Source organism: Kogia breviceps, chromosome 12 (assembly GCF_026419965.1).
Source record: "Kogia breviceps isolate mKogBre1 chromosome 12, mKogBre1 haplotype 1, whole genome shotgun sequence".
NCBI lineage: Eukaryota > Metazoa > Chordata > Mammalia > Artiodactyla > Physeteridae > Kogia > Kogia breviceps.
The window spans coordinates 1932314-1952115 of NC_081321.1; the positions used below are offsets into that span (position 1 = coordinate 1932314).

At 40.3% G+C, this 19802-nt stretch overlaps 1 protein-coding gene across 6 annotated transcripts in view; it reads right to left on the minus strand.

Annotated features, from left to right (window-relative positions):
* ERC1 (ELKS/RAB6-interacting/CAST family member 1) overlaps positions 1-19802 on the minus strand; it is a 368179-nt gene that overhangs the window by 202835 nt on the left and 145542 nt on the right. For all 6 annotated transcript variants that reach the window (XM_067008464.1, XM_067008463.1, XM_067008466.1 and 3 more), the window contains one exon: positions 15489-15624. In XM_067008464.1, coding sequence (XP_066864565.1) covers positions 15489-15624 — 136 coding nt within the window. The remainder of the gene's footprint in view (positions 1-15488; positions 15625-19802) is intronic.

A 19802-nucleotide genomic window follows, 5' to 3' on the forward strand; every position in this document is an offset into this window, starting at 1 on the left:
TCCTCGTCACTCAGGATAAGAAGCCAGTACATAACTGATGTCCAGATGAGAAAAATAATCAAATAACGATGAAAAAGTGGAAGTAAACAGCAGAAGAAACAACCCAGAGAGGTCAAAGCGGTCATCTCCAAGGGGCAGGAATCAAGGTTAGACAAGAACGAGGCAGATGAGCCGTGCAGTACCGCCTTGCTTTGTATATGATATAAATACATATTGTTCTGAAAACAATCAAAATGAAATTAAAAATGTTAAAAGAATAGCGCACACTGCCAAGTAAATTAATAAGAATATAGAGAACTTTTGGAAATAGTTATAAATGCAGTGACTATTCAGATACTGATATACTCTAAACATATTAACTATTTACCATGGAAAGAGAAGAGCTGACCAGACAAGTGTGTCACCACTCAGTGCTAACGGCAAAAAGGAAAAAAAGTTTAAGAAAACAACACGTATGAATTTTGAGCCACTGTACTCTTCAGTTTTCTCTTCAAAACTCCTGTGAAGACACAGAGAACAGACTTGGGGTCGCCAAGGGGGTGGGCGGACGGGCGACGGAGGGGTGGGGAGTTTGGGATGAGGAGATGCAAACTATTATACACAGAACGGACGGACGACAAGCTCCCACCGCACAGCACAGGGAACCATATCCAACGTCCTCTGATAAACCAGGATGGAAAAGAATAGGAAAAAGAATGTACATGTATAACTGAGCCACTGCTGTACAGCAGGAATTGACACAACATTGTAAATCAACTAGACTTGAATAAAATAAAAATTTTTTAAAGTCCTGTGAATTTCTTCATGCCAATAATTTGCATGAGTGGGTCAAAATGATGATGATAAATTCCTTTCCAGTCTTTAGGTAACTGTGGGATACTCCAAATAATAACATATTGTAAAGGAATGATAATGTTGCCATAAGTTCTGCTATTAACCCAAAGATTCTGAAGATATCTGAAGCTTCAACATCTCAACAGCCGAGGTCTGAGGCACCAAGCCAAGAGCTTTCAAAACTGTTCCCCATCCCCTTTTCTGTGCAAATGGTTTCACACACACACACACACACACACACACACACACACACACACACACACCCCTACAAAAATAGTAGTGAGCAGATTTAGGTGATAGAGTTTGACACAGGATTCTGGAGATAAAACTGCTCGTCTATACTAAGCAGTGTGTTCTGGTCTGAAGAGCAAAATCTCTCATCCGTTCACTGCTCTGACTTTGAGCAGCAGTGACAGCGACCGCCAGCTTCTCTGGTATGTGTGACGCAATAAAATGTCACTTGGTAAAGTGGTGGACTTCGGAAGCCGTGAAACACAACAGACTCGGTACGCTCTGAGGCCCAGGCTCGCGGAAGGAGAGGATGTGCTGAGCCCCCGGGAAGTACTCCTTGGTGGCTCTGAGAGCGACTGTACCAAGTACAGCCTAAGGCCCTGAATGTGCTTTACAGTCTTGACCGGACCTTCTCTCGCTCAGAAAGTCCACACCCACCCATCTTCAACGTAAATCATGGGGCAGCCGCACCACTCAAGCCTGTAATCCTGGAGAGATCTACACAGAACCTCCGAGGCCCCTGATCCCGCCTATCCCGGGGATGTTCCACAGGCTTGAAGGCTCTGAGGCATCCAGAAAGCAGGAAGATGACTTACTGGAACTAAATGTAGATAGAGATTAAAGTTAAGTTCGAGAACTTCATTCCTGATGTTCATATGCATTATTGATTTGCAGCTAGCCCGGAATAAAGTCCTAACTTCTCACTTGTCTTGTCCAGTGCAACACAGCCACTAGCCACGTGCAGCTAATGCACACTTACAATATGTCCAAACTAAGATGTGCTATAAATTCTAAAGACTTACTACCTCCCCAAAAAAGGAATGTAAAATATTTCATTAATAATCTTCACACTGATTATATGTTGAAATGGTAATATTTTGGATATACTGTATTAAGTACATTATTAAAATTAAAGTCATCTGTTTCCTTTTAGTTTTTTTAATGATGCTATTAGAAAATGCAAAATTATACGTGCTCACGTGGTATTTCTACTGGATACTGCTCAAGCTTTTACATACGAAATGCATCTATAAAAGGCTACACAGCACACCATGTTTTATATAAATTCATACCTCTCCTCTTAGTTCATAGCCTGTCAGCACATAAATATGAGGTACTAGGTGAGAATCCTTACGGAAAACACCGTCAAAAGCTCTAACAAGTGATTGAAAATTTACTGCAGCGATAACATGAGTAAAAGAAATTCAAATAGCATTACTGTTCTATCAACAGAGAAAACCAAACTGTGAATTGAAAGGAAAAAGAAAAATTCAGGCATGTGGCAGATCACTTTAGTACCTAGGATATAAAGTGCCTATGTTAGCTATTTATTGTATCAATTTAACAAGTTACCTCAATACTTAGCAGCTTAAAAGAACAGGGAACATTTTTTGCCTCACACAATTTCTGTGGGTCAGAAACTCAAGAGCAGCTGAACCTAACAGTCTGGTTCCAGGTACCCTCCCTGGGGGGCAGCGGAGATGTCTGCCAGGACTCAGTCCTCTGCTTCCTCTTACACGGTTGGCAAGTTGGTGGTGACCACTGGCAAGGGGCCTCTGCTCCTCTCCATGTGGCGCCTGGCATTCCTCAGAGCAGGTGACCCTGGAGAGCAAGGCAGGGCATCCATGTCTCTCGTGTTCCAGCTTCAGAAGCCACATATCGTCACATCCGACACGTTCTACTGTGCAAAAAGACTAACCCTGCCACAAGACTACACAAGGCCACAAATACCAAGAGGTAAGGATGCTCTGGGGCCATCTTGGAAGATGGTTTTCATAGTACCCGAGGATAGAGCTCCAGTACAAGAAAACTGGATTATCAACGAAGCAATGAAGAATGCAAACAGTGAGTAACAGAACTGCTTCTGAGAGAAACATAACTGTTAGGATAAGAGCCTTTACTGCAAAGACACAGCTTTTGTTATGGGATTATATTAAAGTGGAACCCAAATGATACCAAATTAAAATGAAACCCAAACCTACCTAAAATGTCAAAGGCAGACACATTCAGAAGCCATCACAAAGTTGGGTTATCATTGGATATGAGCTCAGCAAAATATGCATTCTGTCAGGAATTATTTAGAAGAAAGTCTGCAACTGGACTGAGTTCTAAGGAGAGATGTTTTCTTGTGGTTATGGTAAACATTAGAGTAACCCAACTTAATTCAATGATAGTTCAGTCCTAAGAATACACAACAATATGCCAGTCAATCAAAGTTCAACTGAAAAAAATTACTGGGTCAATGTTTAGAGAGCTATACTATAGAGGTTTATTAATACACTTGGCCTCCACATTTTTGGGGAATCAAGCCAGTTTTTTAAGAAAATATGAGAATGAAATATTCAGAGTCTTGCTGGCTCCCAGTGAGTAAAGCCCCCTATAAACTCCTGATCCCTCATGGATTTTGATGATAATTAAGTCTACTCTTCACTCCAACTCTACTTACTAGCTGGGGTCCGATGAGACCACTTCATTCACTGAGGAAAGGGTTCAGCGCAGGTGGTTTCTGTGACTAGTTTTGGGGGCATGGTAGAGGGAGAACGAGAGGAAAGGGGAAGCTACCACAGAATTTCTCATCTCTTTAAACAAAAAGCCTCCTACACTCAAACGAGATTAGGGCAAAAGCTGTGACAGCTGTAACTTCACTCAGGCAGCTGAAGAGGACGACCGGACCGGACCCTTTAGCAAATCCCATAATCCCAGTCCCCTAAAACAGTCCTCTGGACTTTTACTGCTTGACGTCAGCTCCGTCAACATCAGCTATAAACCAGCTCTAAGACCCTACCCCCCACTGCTTTGCCTTCAGATCAAACATTCAATAAGGAAAGCAAAGGCAAAAGGAAAAAAGGAACAACAGCAATTAAAAATTGATTTTTTTGTTCTCTTCAAATAGCTCCCACAAAATTCAAAGAAAAAAAGAGGCTCACTATACAGTAACATACAAAGAAATCAGTTGACGCGGACAGATCTCGTTACGCTTTTCTCAGCAGCAGAAGGAAGGTCACTGCGGATTTCATGAGTATCTGAGGGAACAGCCCCCCACGCCCGCTCGTCCCCCTGCCCCGGCCCCGCCACTGGAGCCATTCCCTCAGCTTAACATCAAGAGCCACTTCCTCTGGGGTAAACACCACTTACCAGAGAGTGTGACATGCTCTGCAAGATACTTATGTAAACTGCTCTCCATTATCCTTAACGTGAAGAGACCACGCTTCCTTCTTCATCACCCTCAACCCCAATGCTATACCTCCTCCCCATCCCCCAAACATAAATACACATGCGGAAGATTTCATTACAATCATTCAACAGGTCAGAATTCAATTACCAACTGCTCAGATGCTTAGTGGGGGGGGGGGGGGGGGGAGTTAAAGCCAGATGCATTGATGAAGTCAATTTTAAGAAAAGAAAGCTAGCCTAACACAGAGACAGAATTTGGTTACACACCAACCACTTTTTGGTTTAAGGAAATGCTTTGGGTTCAAATGTAAAGATATTTTCTCCCCCTGTTCTCTTTAAAGTCCCTCAAATATCTCTCACAGTTCAAATTGTTAAAAATCAAAGTTAAAACAAAAGCAGATGCATTTCATTGAAACATATACATATAAAATGATGCTTTATATAAATAACTTTTATGGAGCATCAAGTACAAATATCCCACACAGATTGGCCAGGTTCTCATCTTGAAAATTCTGGTAGCTGGTATCAGAAGTTCAGGCAAGGACATGGCGTTTACCTAATCGTAGGACACGTCTCCTCTGATCACTAATGCTTATTAAAAAGAACGAGCACACCGGCTTCCCTGGTGGTGCAGTGGTTGAGAGTCCGCCTGCTGATGCAAGGGACGCGGGTTCGTGCCCCGGTCCGGGAGGATCCCACGTGCCGCGGAGCGGCTGGGCCCGTGAGCCGTGGCCGCCGAGTCCGTGCGTCCGGAGCCTGCGCTCCGCAACGGGAGAGGCCGCAACAGTGAGAGGCCCACGTACCAAAAAAAAGAAGAACAAGCACAAATTTTCAAAGTCTTCCCCAGAAACCCCAAAGATAGTCTTTTACTCAATATAATAAACAATTGATGTGGTCCATAAGAGGCTGTCTCTTGCCTTTGAGGTCTTGGCAAAGGTGTTATATATACACCTGTTCCTGCTCTCTCCTAAAAATAAAAGGAATCTCTTTGGAGATTCCACTTTCCAAATGCAAAGGAGGAGTTTCCACAATAACACAAAGGAAAGGATTAAGCCATATGTTTCACTGAAGTGAGACCCTAGTACTTGTGAGAAATTTCATGACAAATGTAACTTTAACCATTTACTGTTTGATGGGGAGCATTCCTGAAATAAGCTCAAATGATGTGATTAAAAGTTCCCATAGAAGAGGGCTAAACTTAACGGCAGGAAATAAGCTCAGTCGGCTACACAATCGTACTATCAATAAACATTCTTTCAGTAAATTTCATTGGCTATCAAATGGAACTGAATTTTGTCCAGAGGAAAACATGTCTACTGAGGACATTTCAAACATGGCAGAATTTCTTAAAAGTCATTTTGAGACTTGTTTTGCTTTTTTCCTAAATGGTAAGAAGTGGCACAGTTTGAGCTAAAAGCTTTAAAAATTTGCACATGTGCCAACAATATGAGTAGGTGCTTTCCCTGCAGGAAAACACAATTTTCAAATTAATTTCAGCAACTATCCACAGGGTTGTAAAAACAGATGCTGATTTGTATGTACACTTTTCCTATATAATCCCTAACTCCACTTCATATTTGTTGAGAGCTCCATAAAAAGCCACTTATGCTCATATTCTAGATAGAAAAAGCCCCAAGAAAAAAACTAATCCAAAGGAAACAAAGGATATAGAACTAAATCTTTAAATAGGTCAAGAATGTCTGTTAAGAAGAAACCAAAATTTATTTTTATGAAAACAAGAAGAACATTCATATATCAGAGGTATCTTGCATGTGACACATCACATGCTATTTCTGGAGGGATGTCAGATAATCAATTTTTTAAAAGGTTATCTTAAACCATTATCCCCATGGTCAATGGAAAAAGCAAGGATAAGTGGTCTTCATTTCAGAAAGAAAAAAAAAAAATGTCTTACCAAAATGGAAGAAAACAAATTTTTGTAGGTAGAGCAAATAAAATACAACTGTAAAGAAAAACACAAATATTTCAGTGATTCTGCATCTAAGAGGAGGACATGCCTAAATACATGTAAAGCTGCATATCCCCCCTATAGCTCTATTTCTGTTGTTTTCACTTCCTTTGAGCTTATCCTTAGGAGTCACCGGTCTCAGAAGAGCTAAGCTCACAATGTCCTTTCGGCAGCCCCATTCGTCTCGCGGACAGTCCTCTCTCTCTCAGGGTTAAATTCAGATACTTATCTTTGTCATGAATAAAAGCAAAGCACCAAACCACTACTGATATGAGCCACCACCCCCAGTTCAGTCTGCTTTGCCATATTGGAACCTGCAGTTCTGTCAAGAGACAGTGTCACTGCTGAAAGAATAAAAGTATAAAAGGTAAACATCCTGAACCAAGGGAAGATGGCATTTCCTTTGTTAAAATACGCAAGGCCCTTAGAGGGTAACCTGTGACATTTTAAAGAATATTAGGGTGCTAAATATAATACCATTATACAAAATTTTTTAAATTTGTAACTAAATTTTTATTACTTATAACAATAACTGTAGCTGTAATTAATGAACAGCTGCCTCTGTAAAAGATTAAGAAAGGCTAAAAAGAAATTTTAAAAATAGCCCTTAACCTAAGGCAGATATAAATTAGTCGGGGGGCGGGGGCGGAGAAAAATGATTAAATCACACAGGAACAATTCTAAAACAATGTATTGAAAAATATAAAACAATAAAATATAATTAAACATAGAGGCTGAGGAACAACAGATGAACAGGGTAGAGTTCATCAGCAAAAGTCAATTTTAAGCCAGAATCTTCAGGCGGTGAAACTGGACATCCACAGGAAGAAGACTGCACAAGTAGAAGAGTGTATATTAGAAAACCAATCAACTCTATTTAAGGGACACCAACACCATCAGGTTGTATAGAAGAGAGTAGCTATTAGCTACTCTAATACTGAGAGCATCTCACCTAAAAATGAGGCTAGAAATACTTAAAGGATTGGGTTGACAGGAAGCTCCCAAGGGCAGGCTAAGATGCCTGTGAATGAGACGTCTTGACATCTACTGACGCAACTGAAATCAATAAACAATTTTATAGAGAACCAACAATGGGCAAAGTACCAAGACAGGTTCCCAAACTCCAATATACGGGGAAACAACACACAAACGGCATATAATACAAGGTAAGAAAATAAGCCTTGAAATCAAAGCAGAAACAAGCTGTAATGGAACTGCAACACAGCGTGTGATTAATTCCCACTGCAAGGATTTAGGCAGGCTTTACAAGGGAGGGAACATTTGATCTGAACCTTAAAAGATGGGCAGGCTTTCAGTACAAAGCTTTTCTAATCCCAAAATGACCATCAGTCAAATCAGCTAAGATTATGCTTCCATATAATGCTTATTTGGGAGGCTCTTGTTGCTGGGATTTATCTACCTCCAGCTCTTGACACAGCAATTACTTATGAATTCCACTACAGCACATCTTTTCACATATCCAGCACAAAAAGATGTTTTAATAAGCCTACCTAATGTTCACAGGAGGAAAAACATTCTTATTTATCTCTATATCCTCACAGCACTCAGCGGAATGACAATTCCACAGGGGCACTCAATAAATGTTTACTGAGGATAACCACAGAGTAATCTGAAATCTGATGTAGCCAACGGCAGCGAAACATGGCTTACAGAAAACGTGAATGAAACAACTCAGATCTAAATGTAACTAATACAGAGCTAAGTTCTTGAGTAGCGGAAACAGAAAGCCTGGCAAAACTCGATGCAGACTGTCAACAGAAGAGGCGCTATAATCGAAAAACATGATAGTAGGAAAGGCCTGTCACCAACCTGTGCCTCATTGCTTTTATCATTCATGTCCTTTATTTGTGAATATCAACTGGAATTGTAAAATAGTTTAAATGTTAGTATGCAGGGACCGTGGCAGAAACTCTCTAAATGCCCATTGTATAACCACGTCCTAGAATAGTCACACGTATACCTAAGATATTCCAAAGATCTTGCGAGGGGCAGTGAATTTTGGTGAGCGTGTGACAGAAATACTGGCAAGGCAAGTATCTGGACTGATGCGGGACCATCTACTATGCCCAAGGTCAACAGGGCAGAATGTAAGGCACCCCTTTCCCCAGACCAGGGGGATCGCTGGGTACTTTCTCTCTTGACCATCCTGGATACACTGGATCAGACCACACACGGATGCTGTCCTCTTTCTCAGCCTCTCGGCAGCGTTAACAATCCTCTTCTGCCTTCAGTGATGCTATACTCTCCTTTTTCTCTCCCGCTTCAACTGGCCTCGTCATTTTACCTTCCTTTCGAGCACCACCCTCTCCTAGTCTGTCCCAGCTCTAAACGGTGAGGAGCCCAAGGGTTCAGCTCTAACTCCATTTTCTTCTGTCAATATTTTATCTCTAGAGGGTATCTGATTCTTACGGATTAAAATATGATTTTTAAGCTCAAGGCTCCACAATTACTTTAACTACACCAGACTTCTCTAAACTTCACATCTGCACTTCCAACTGCTGGCTTAACACCTCCATTAGGATATCTCTCAGATACAGTCACATGTTGAAAATGGACTTGTTCTCTTTCCCTGGAAACCTGTTGACCTCACCTTCAGGGTTCGCCCATCTCATCACTGAGCATCGCCACACACCCAGTCCCCCAGGCCAGGAAACCTAGGAGCCATCCCCCTTCCTTCCTCTCCTTTAGGGCCCACATTCCAACCCACGAGAAATTCTTGCCTGTTCTACCTAAAAGTAACAAATCTCAAATCCACCCTCTATTCTTTTTTCTCTTCTGAGCCTCCAAAAACCTCCATCGTCACCTCTCATCTTCATTGTCACTACAGGGCCTCCTACTATGATCTGAGCGCCTTTGGAGGACGGACATAGTTCATCACCACTACTTACACAAAGCAGGTGTGCAAGACATATTTACTGACATATACTTTCTTCATAACCACTCTCATCCCATTCTAATCCGTTGTCCAAATACTGCAGAAAAACACAGTACTCTCAAAAAGCAAATCAAATCCTGTCCATCTTTACTGAAGGTGTTTCACAACTTATAAAATTTAAACTTCATACACGGCCTGCAAGGTCCGGCAACACTAACCCACGGGTGCCTGTGTTCTACCTCACTCACCACACTCTGGTCCTCGAACAACCTAAGGTAAGGCTTTTCTTACCTTAGGGACTCCCTCCACTTTAAACAGTGTTTCCTCTGCTTTGCTTTTTAAGACCTCATCTTCATGTCAGACCCTCAGAAGGGACATCTGACGGCTCTACCTAAATTTGCTGCCCACCATCTTTCCCTCCCCCACTATCTTTCACGTGCCGGTTTCTTTCCTTACAGCACTTACCATAATTTCGACTTACTTGTTCACTTAGTTTTATCATTATATTCTCCTCCATGAGACAATATGCTCCAGAGGGCAGGGAACATGTCTTTTTGTAACTGCATAACCGAAGTTTAGCAACAGAGTTCTACACTTAGAGAGCATTCAATAAATTTATATTGAAAAAATGCAAGACATCAAGTATGTCTAAAGAAAATGAGCAAAATTAAACCTAGTATCTTGGGCTTCCCTGGTGGCGCAGTGGTTGAGAGTCCGCCTGCCGATGCAGGGGACACGGGTTCGTGCCCCGGTCCGGGAGGATCCCACGTGCCGCGGAGCGGCTGGGCCCGTGAGCCGTGGCCGCTGAGCCTGCGCGTCCGGAGCCTGTGCTCCGCAACGGGAGAGGCCGCAACAGGGAGAGGCCCGCGTACCGCAAAAAAAAAAAACAAAAAAAGAAAAAACAAACAAAAAAAACCAAACAAAAAAACCAAAAAAACCCCTAATATCTTGGAGGGATAGAGACTTGTCAAGACATATCAACTCTAATAATAACGGTCTATTATTGATATCATCATGGCTTTAAGATTTGGGTCAAATCTTTGGAATAGTCAACTTGCTAAACTGAATTCTAAATTAAATGATGGCTTTAGGATGTCAAACAATATGGAGAACACAATAACGTCTGCACTGCAAATTCAGAGATGGTAGATGAAAAAAGCCCAAGATATCTATCCTGTGTCATTACGTTTGGTGGTAAGATGTTTCTGAAATTCATATCTCACTTGTTTAAAGGAGATGGGAAAGTGAAGTGGGTGATTATAAGTGCTGAGGAAATATAGAGTCAATGACTATTTAAAAAAAAATTTTAATTCTGAACTATTTACAGACATACAGAAAAGTTGCAAAAATAGTGCGGAGTTCCCATACACCCCTCACCTAGCCTCCTGTAAAGAGCTTATATAACCACAGCACAATGATCAAAACTAGGAAATTCTCATTGGCACAATACTATTAACCAAACTAAAGATCTTATTCTAATTTCATCAGGTTTTCCCTAATGTCCTTTATCTGTTCCAGGATTTGACCCAGGATCCCACATTTCATCTAGTTGACATTTCTTCTAAGTGTCCTCCAATCCATCTCAAACAGTGTTCAGTCTGTCTTTCCAATTGTTGACATTTTTAAATATACTGCTCGGTTATTTTGTAAAACGTCCCAGAATTTGGATTTGTCTGTTGTTTTCTCACGATGGGAATGAGGTTATGCATTTTGCAGACACACATCAGCATCTCTATGCCTCCCTGTCGGCACATAAATTGAACACCGTGAGTTCTTACTAGTATTTCTGATTCCAGTCTAGCACCCCAGGTGCTTTTTCATTATTCTTTCTTGAATAATGAAAAAACTCAGCCTTCATTACCTACACTGTATTTCTTTATTATTACAGCATTTATGTACAGTTCTTCTGTCTTTAGCTTCACAGTATTCAAGGAAATGGCTTCCAAAGCTCCTTAGGTCTGTTCCTTTCTTCCCCACCCCTTTGAGGGCAGTTATGTTACTCATTTATAAAACTGGTTCATCTGTTAGGGTCTGTACTCCTTCTGGGGTTCCCCCAACCCCACACCTTGACTGGTTTTATCTAGTTTTGGGGATGGGTAAAGAGAAGTGTCACTTCCTCCTCAAACCTACCACCCCCATCCCCTTCCCCTTCTTTCTACTAATCCCCTCCCTTAGATAACTGGTCTCTTTTGTTTCTAGCTTATTGTTCCTGTTTTCTTTGGCAAAAAGGATCAGATATATGTGTGTTCTCTCATAAGGAGCAGCAAACTACAGAGAGTCTTTTGTGTACCCGCCGCCCCGGCTTGACAAGATGTCCTGGATATCACTCCGCGTCCGTTCGTTAGAGATCTCCGCCATTCCTTTTTGGAGCTGCCCGTCTCCAGTGCGGATGGCACCACAGTGGATTCAAGCGCTCCCCTATCTATAAGCGATTGCGTTGTGTCCGCAATACTTGGCAACTAGTACAATACCGCACATAACCCTGTGTACATGACCTGTGAGCAACACGGGGCTTCATCTGAGTATAATTAGAGTCAGCCCTCTGCACATGAGGTTCCTCTGCATCCACGGCTTCAAACCACAGACCAGGTTGTACTGTAGTATTGCCTACGGAAAACTGTCCGTGTATAAGTGGGTCCTCGAGTTCAAAACTGTGTTGTTCAAGGGTCAGCTGTATATGTATCTTTATACTGTTGGAGATGTGTCTTCAGATACACCTAGACATTGGAGAGCTGGGGCAGTAAGTACCTGCATATGTATATGAGAATTACAACCCACGTAAAAAAATCGCTCTGGGGACTTTACAAATTATTAAGAGCACAAAAGGGCTTCTAAAACCAAAAAGTTTGAGACTAGTTAATGTAGATCATAGGAATAACTATTCAAAACACGGAAGTACAAACAGGATGCAGTCGAGTGCCTTCACAACTAAGGCCATGCTAAACAGCAGCAGTGTTTAGAGTCTTTGAGATCCCGCAATTCCCTCTGTTCTCAGGTAGCATTTTCATTTCATACGTAAGGTATCTGTTTAATCTCCTCAGGACACTTTTAATGTGTTGAGCCAAGAACAAAGTAACAACTTATCTCGAAACTCACTTTATGCCAAAAAGAAATACTTTTATTTCCACCTGAAGTATTTAAGAAAATGGAAAATTCGAACAAAATGAAGATACCTTTTCAGAACACTTTCAAAATAAAACATGGAATTTTGAATTAAAGAAAAAACACACAAAAGAGCAAGGACAACGAATGTGCAAATGCTACGCACAACTGTCAAGGATGAGCCTCACACATGATGTTGAACAAAAGAAGCCACAAAAGAATAAATATGATCACTCTACGTAAAGCAAAAATATGCAAAACGAATCTATACTTTTTAAAAATATATACACAGGTTGTAAAGAAAAGCAAAGAACAATAAAAGTCACAATAATGAAGGAAGGGAAGAAATGATTTCTGGGATGCCAGCAGTACTCCAGTTCCTTGAGACAATAACTTTACATGTATCATTCACACTGTGCATGTGAGTGTGTGTGTGCTTTATGTACTTATAAAAATGTATATTATTCTTCAGAATAAAGAAAGTTAAATGAAAAAGTAATACCACTGCTTTGTGACAAACTGTAATCAGAAAGAGTGAGGTCACCAATGAACTGAACACCATGACTGGCAGTCACTGAGTAACAAAAGGGAAAAACGAACCTTCTAGTTTAAACCAAGCTTTACTCTTCACAAACAAAATACACTGTGTGTTTATTAACAGGATAAGCATAATTAATCTGCGGAAGCCAAGGTGGCATCTGATAAAGATTAAATATTCGTTACTCATCAAAGTTCAAAACACTAGTTATAAAGCATTTCTTTTTAACATGATAAAAAATATTTTTTAATCCTCGAATTTCCATTATGCCCATACTGGAAATACTACAATAATTCCTTCCCTTCACTTCACCTATTTCATGAAAACATCAGTAAAGGACCCATATGTACATTCAGAAATTTAAAACAAAAACAAATTCAGATAATGAGAACTTCTAAAAATACAAATCCTCAAACAATTGCTTTTCTACTCCCCCACTCTCCCATGGATTCTACCATTAGCCATTTCTCCAAGAACCCCTCGTGTCTTTCAGTGGGGACTCATATTGAGAGATCACAACAGGGTCCTAGGGATACTCACCACCGCTGGGCTGTCACTGGCAATGACACAGTTAAGAAACAAGGAGCAGAGCTAGTGAGTAAAAGAGCTGAGATCAGATCCAAAGTGTCCCGCTTGTGGTCCAGTGCTCTTTTCACATATCTGAATGAATTGCATCCATGTGTATCTGCTGATGTCGCCATCAGCTATCGTTTTTTGTAACTTGAATATCTGTCACTTACTGAGACACCTTGGAAAAGATACTCATCCACTCTAAATTTGTTTTGTCTATATGTAATATATAAACAAATAATCTGACGCACTTATCTGTCGGGTTATATAAAGAGGAAACAGGAGATGACCTATGAAAGCACTTTTGGTGTTACTGTAACACCTGACAGAAGATTAAAAGGGCACGCTTCGGTTTACAAAGACAGACTGACAGCAGAAACCATTATCTGGCAGGGATGGGGGGGATGAGACAGATGAAACAGGTAAGGCGCTGCCGTAAAGAAGGTCTTGTCTTATAAAACAAATAAATATCCTCTATAATTAAAAACAATGTGATCCTAGTCCAGAAAGCAGGTTGAACTGAAATCCTAGAAACAGCCTAATTATTAAGCAATTTCATAAACCATAAAGATGTCAGTTCAGACTTATGAGCAGTGAAATAATTTTCTATAAATACTCTAGTGAAATTGTTAGCAATGAAGAAAAAAATAAGACCCTCACAACACAAACTACCCTAAAATTATTTAAATTAAAAAGTAAAGGTTAAAAGTGAAAGCCCAAAACAAGTTAAAAATATTTATAGGTAAATATTTATATGTTCTCAAAATGGGGATAAACTAAGCAAAAAATCTACAGGGAAAAAGCCACCATGGAAGACAGAGATAGATTTAATTACATTAATAAACAAATGAAAATATAAGATGAAAAAATACTCTGCCTCACTGGTAACAGAGAAATATAAATTAAAACAAAAATTAAATATTTTCCACCCATCAGATTGGCACTAAAAAATAAAAAGGGAGGAAGAAAATTTATAGTATCAACTGTCATTGGCGAGGGTGAGGGAAATCTAACTGGTATGCTGCCTTTCTCAAAAGTTGGTGTATTTGAGGAAATTTATACTGTTTCTAGAAGGGGTATGTATTTTATAGTCAAAGTTATATAAAACAGGAATGAAAAAGGGAATTAAAAAGTCAGATTTTCAGGTCAGAAATGAATTTGCTATAAAGCCTAAAAATGGTTTCTACATAACAGATAACTCCTCCAAATCTCTCCAGTAAAGATTTCTGTGGCTATGCAATGTGGCATAAACACTATCATCCCAATTAGAAACCATAATGAGAGAAAAACAACCTGGCAGTGGCTAGCAGTCTTGCCAGGAGTTTTTAGAGATTTCCACCACATCTGTGGCATTCTCTAAACTTAAACTTTCATTCAGACAGGCGAGAGATCCAGGGAGTCTCAGTTAAAATCACAGCCGAGGCACTAAGAAAGCTGTGTGCATGTAGGTAAGTAATTCAATTTCTCTGCGACCATTTCCTCATCTGTAAACTGTGCAAAACCCATCTGCCCCTCTGGACTAGCGAAGGTTAGAAACAGGGAATGACCAGGCCCTGGTTTCAAGCACTGGGCACCCAGCTGGCACCTACGTGGTCACTGCTACTCTTGTTACTGAGTCTGGTTTAACTTTGTCTTGTGAATAATTAGGTCCAAACATCGATTATGTCTCCAGTGAAGTAAAAAAGTATGTTTTAATACATCCTCTGTGACTGAAATACACTCTCTAAACTGAACTTTTTAAAAGTAAGGAAAGAAAGAGGGAGGGGGGAAAAGGTAAGAAAGGTGGGGGGGGGCGAGGAAAGGAAGATGGAACAAAGAAGGAAGCCAGGCACAAACCAAGATGGGTTTCATTGGTTTATGAATGAGGGAAAATGGCCAGTCGTGACGCTGACCACCCGAAGCTCAGCAGGCCCCACTCACCGCACGGACAGGGACTTACCAAGGAGGCGGGATCCCCTTGAGGAGACGGACTTTCTCCTTTGCTGAGGTTTCCTCACAAAGCTGTGGAATAACACTTGCCTTTTCTATTTAAAGCCATCCCTTTACTGCTAAACAGCTGGTCTGAGAGGAAGGCAGAGGGCAGGGTTAGAAAGAGAGGAGGAGGAGGAGGGAGAGCGAGCCGCATGCAAGCGGGGAGGGAACCTGCTCGCCCGGGGCCCGGGCCCCCTGCCCACCTGCAGCTGCTGGGAGCTGTCGCTGAGGGTGTCCTCCCTGCGCCGGGCCTCCTCCAGCATCTGCGCGCTTTTCTTCTTCTCCACCTGCTCCTTGTGCTTCAGGTTTGCTACCTTCTTATTCTGGTCTTTCACTTGCCTGTGGATAAGGGGAGAAAAATCAAGCTCTTCATATATACGCACGGGAAAGAATGTTTGTTCACCGACTTACGCCACTGACCTCCCCAGACACCTGAGGACCAGCGAGAGCTCCTGCTGCAAAACAGTCCCCCCAACGCCGCCAGGCTCCTCCCCATCAGTGGCAGCAAGCGGTCCACCAGGGTGTTTCGGGAGCACGTATTTAAGCGTGTACTTTATGAAGCACAGTGAAATCGTAAAACAGAAAAAAAGGCATGGGATAGTGTGAAATGGCAGAAAAAGGAAATAAAATTCAGAGATTTTTGCTGGAAATATGAAAACGGGCTCTTGACATCAATGCTATGAAAGTGTAGAATGGCTATGTAAGAAAGGTTTGTAATACAACTCTAATTTTACTGTTATTAAAGGTTTGAAACTTTCAAAAAGCTATATATAACATATATGTATATAAAAGTCACATAAAGATCCAGGGCCCCAGCTTAAGCAACATATCATCCTATCTACTTCCGAAGGTCCCTATCCAACTCCACTGCCTCCACACTAAGATAAGAAAACTAGACCAAGTGTTAGGTCACAGGTAAAGAAGACTAATTTCACCAGACGGGAATCAGGATTACCAATCAAAAAGTATGTTTAAGGCACTGCCCAGGAGAACATGGGCTCTGGAATGCAAGAGGATCTACATTTGTTTATGCTGTGACAGTCTGTGAAGCTCTTTACATTCTCCTTACTCATTAGGTAGACAAGCATTTGGTGAAACACCTCTCTCAGGTACCAAGCGTGAGAAATATCAATCCATGAATAAAAGTAGTTCCTGCTCTCAAACACCTCCCAGGCATCCAAGCACATACAGCGTATACTAAGTGCTATAAGAAAGTGCCCAGAAAAGGGGTCGGGGGTGGTCGTGATGATCGGGAAAAGCTTCCTGGAAAACGATCTACCTCTGAACTTTCCTAAGGGGTTAGTCCAAAGGTTACTACGTGAGAGGACAGCAGGACTCAAGCCCTGATAAAAGGAGAACGTGTCCCGTAGGGAGAAGCCACGTTCACTACGACTGCAGCTTAGAGCTGCAGCAGCAGAACAAAGGAAAAGGAAGCCAAAGGTAAACGAAAGCCACATAATTATATCATGCTGAGCAAGAAAGCTGCAGTTTATCCTAAGTGTGTAAGACTTTATGTAGGGAGATGATATAATCAGATTTCCAAACTTTTGGAAACAAATCGAAGGGGATTCGTGAAATCAAAGGGAGGATGCAACAATTAGAAAAGAATTCATTCAACTCTGCCTTAGAGTTGCATCAATAAACTGAACTAATAAGGAGACCATACAAGCCACCATGGTCTATATTTAATTAACATCCTTTAAATCAGGTAATGACAGCCTGTGGTGAGGTCTCTTCTCAACACATTCTATAAAAGTTGCTTTATCTCCAAACTACGTCATCATGGTTTGTCAGATAAAATACAGGACATCCAGTCAAATTCCTATTTCAGATAAATGACAAATAATGTTTTAGTGTAAGTATGTCCCAATATTTATGACATATTAATACAAAAAATTATTCAGTGTACATCTGAAATTCCATTTTAACTGGGCATCTCATATTTTTATTTGCTAAATCTGACAACCCTACAGAAACTCAAATCTTGACTAATTGTAAAATTAGTCTTTCCTCGCTTCTCTACTGAATTTGCCATCTTTAGCTCATCTACAAGATACCAGGTAGCTTTCTACAACTGCTATCTAGAAAAGCAACATTTACCACTTCTCAAGGCATAATGGCATGAAATTCAATACTCTTCAGTGGCAGAGTTAGGCAGATCAGCACAAGTCGGTGTTCACACACTTATTTCCACCAATGAATCATCCAAAACAGTAACACTTTTATTTTAGGAGAAGTTAATTAACAGAGGTGTGGCTACACTGTGCTTATGTGGCCTACTACAAAAAACTCCAGGCAATATTACTGCTTGAAAGGAAAATAAATTAGGAAATATACTCTTGAACAATAAAGATATTTAAGAAGGCCAAAAGAATGACAAATGGAAGCAAAAAATGCAATTAACAACAGATCATTGTCTCAGATGATAAACTCTTGCCCATACATCGAACTCCTTGTAAATTGATCCCACAGGGTCAGAAATGCTCTTGGCCTATAGAGCCCTGAACACTTTGGCTGAAGAGTAAGAAAATAACTAAGCCCTCACGGTTCTACTAGACTTCTTTTTGTGAATGACATCTTAGGAGGTTTTAGTGACTAGCATCAGTCAATAATGGAAAAATTCTTCAAAAATGTGCAGAGAAATGGTTGTATGACCTAGTTTGATTTTAGAAATCAATGTAGGACTCTTTCAACAAACTAGACGAAACAGACTATAACAACAGGGACGTACTTGAGCAAGTCGTAAAGCCTGTAAATTTTATTACATAACAATACAGGGGCTCTGGTCTTAACAGAGTGAGTAGGAAGCAAGACAGGTCTGCAACGGCCGCTGCTAAATAAAACACGGGTAATGATAATATTGTGCTTAATCTGTTTAGATCTAAGCGTGAACGACATGACATTTACAGGCCTAACTTCCTGAATGTCTTGCCTTTAGCCAAAGGTGCTGCTATATAATAAAAAGCAAAGATGAATTATGGACTGAATCATGTCTTTTCATCTAAACATGGAATTTGTTCTTTGTATCCATTCTCTGGGGCTAATGTCACTGAACAGGAACTAAAGAGATGTGTGTTTTATTCCCATCCTACCATAAAACACAGACCGACTAGAGCATGGACTTGAGGATATGGGGAGGGGGAAGGGTAAGCTGTGACGATGTGAGAGAGTGGCAGGGACATATACACACTACCAAATGTAAATTAAATAGCTAGTGGGAAGCTACAGCATAGCACAGGGAGATCACCTCTGTACTTAGTGACCACCTAGAGGGGTGGGATAGGGAGGGTGGGAGGGAGGGTGACAAAAGAGAGAAGAGTTATGGGAACATATGTATATGTATAACTGATTCACTTTGTTGTAAAAGAGAAACTAACACACTATTGTAAAACAGTTATACTCAAATAAAGATGTTAAAAAAAAAAAAAAAGAGATGTGTGTTTAAGGATGCAGAGTGTGAATCTTTAGTCATCGTCACTCTAAATAAAATCTCTGCTCTGTACTGAGTGGAAAGGTGGGCAAAGGAGGGCAGGGGAGGAAGAGCAGAAACAAATCCATTCAAAATGGAAAAGCTCGGTGGAGACACGAAAAGACCACACTAACAGGCTAAAACAAACACTGAACGAATAAGTACCTTGCCCAAAGTCACACAATGAAGTAGTCTAAACATCCAGTCCAATCTCAAACCATCAATAAATTATATTCTCTTGATGACTTATTCAACTGGACTTGGCAAAACCGTAATTAAAATGGTGAAATGCTTCTATATTAAAAAAAAAAAAAAAAAGCACTACATTCGAATCTGGAATGACAAGAGGGTTTTTCATATATTATAGCCAAAACGATCCTTGCCACTAGAAAAACAAAACTTGTTATATTTTTTATTACTTGAAAAATAAATTTATTTCGAAATAAGTATAGTTTAATGGCATTTACTGTTAACTAAAAATGAATCAGCTAAGAATATTATAATTAACCTAACTTGTAACTCAGAGAATTATGTCTACAATGACTTCCATGGACAAATTCTTCTGGAGCCTTTCATAAGGTTTTGTTTAGAGACATTTAGATCAAAATCTGTCATGCAAAAATCAAAATACAGAACAAAGTGATAAAACTTCCCAGTAAAACTATGAGAGGCCTTGAAGCTTAAGTTAGAGAGGAAAGTCCTCCAAATACAAGGCAAAAACATTCATGATATTTTTCTCCTAAAGCTGAATTGTGGCCAGACTTGGAATTACTTAAGTGGTACCCTAACTGTTTTACTACAATGTGGAGAAAATATTTAGAGTAGAAAATTGGAAAATCACTTTCAAAATGCAGTATTTGTGCTTGATACTTTTATTGCAAATACTATAAGATTTCTTCCATAATGAATATGGTCTATTCAAAGTAGAGTTCCATAAAAATGTTTTAAAAACAAAACAAAACTGAGTCTTTGGTAGTAACAAGTCAGGTGACCAATAATGGAGATGAAAAAGGAAGTTTTTAAAAGAACATGAGAAACATCAAGAATT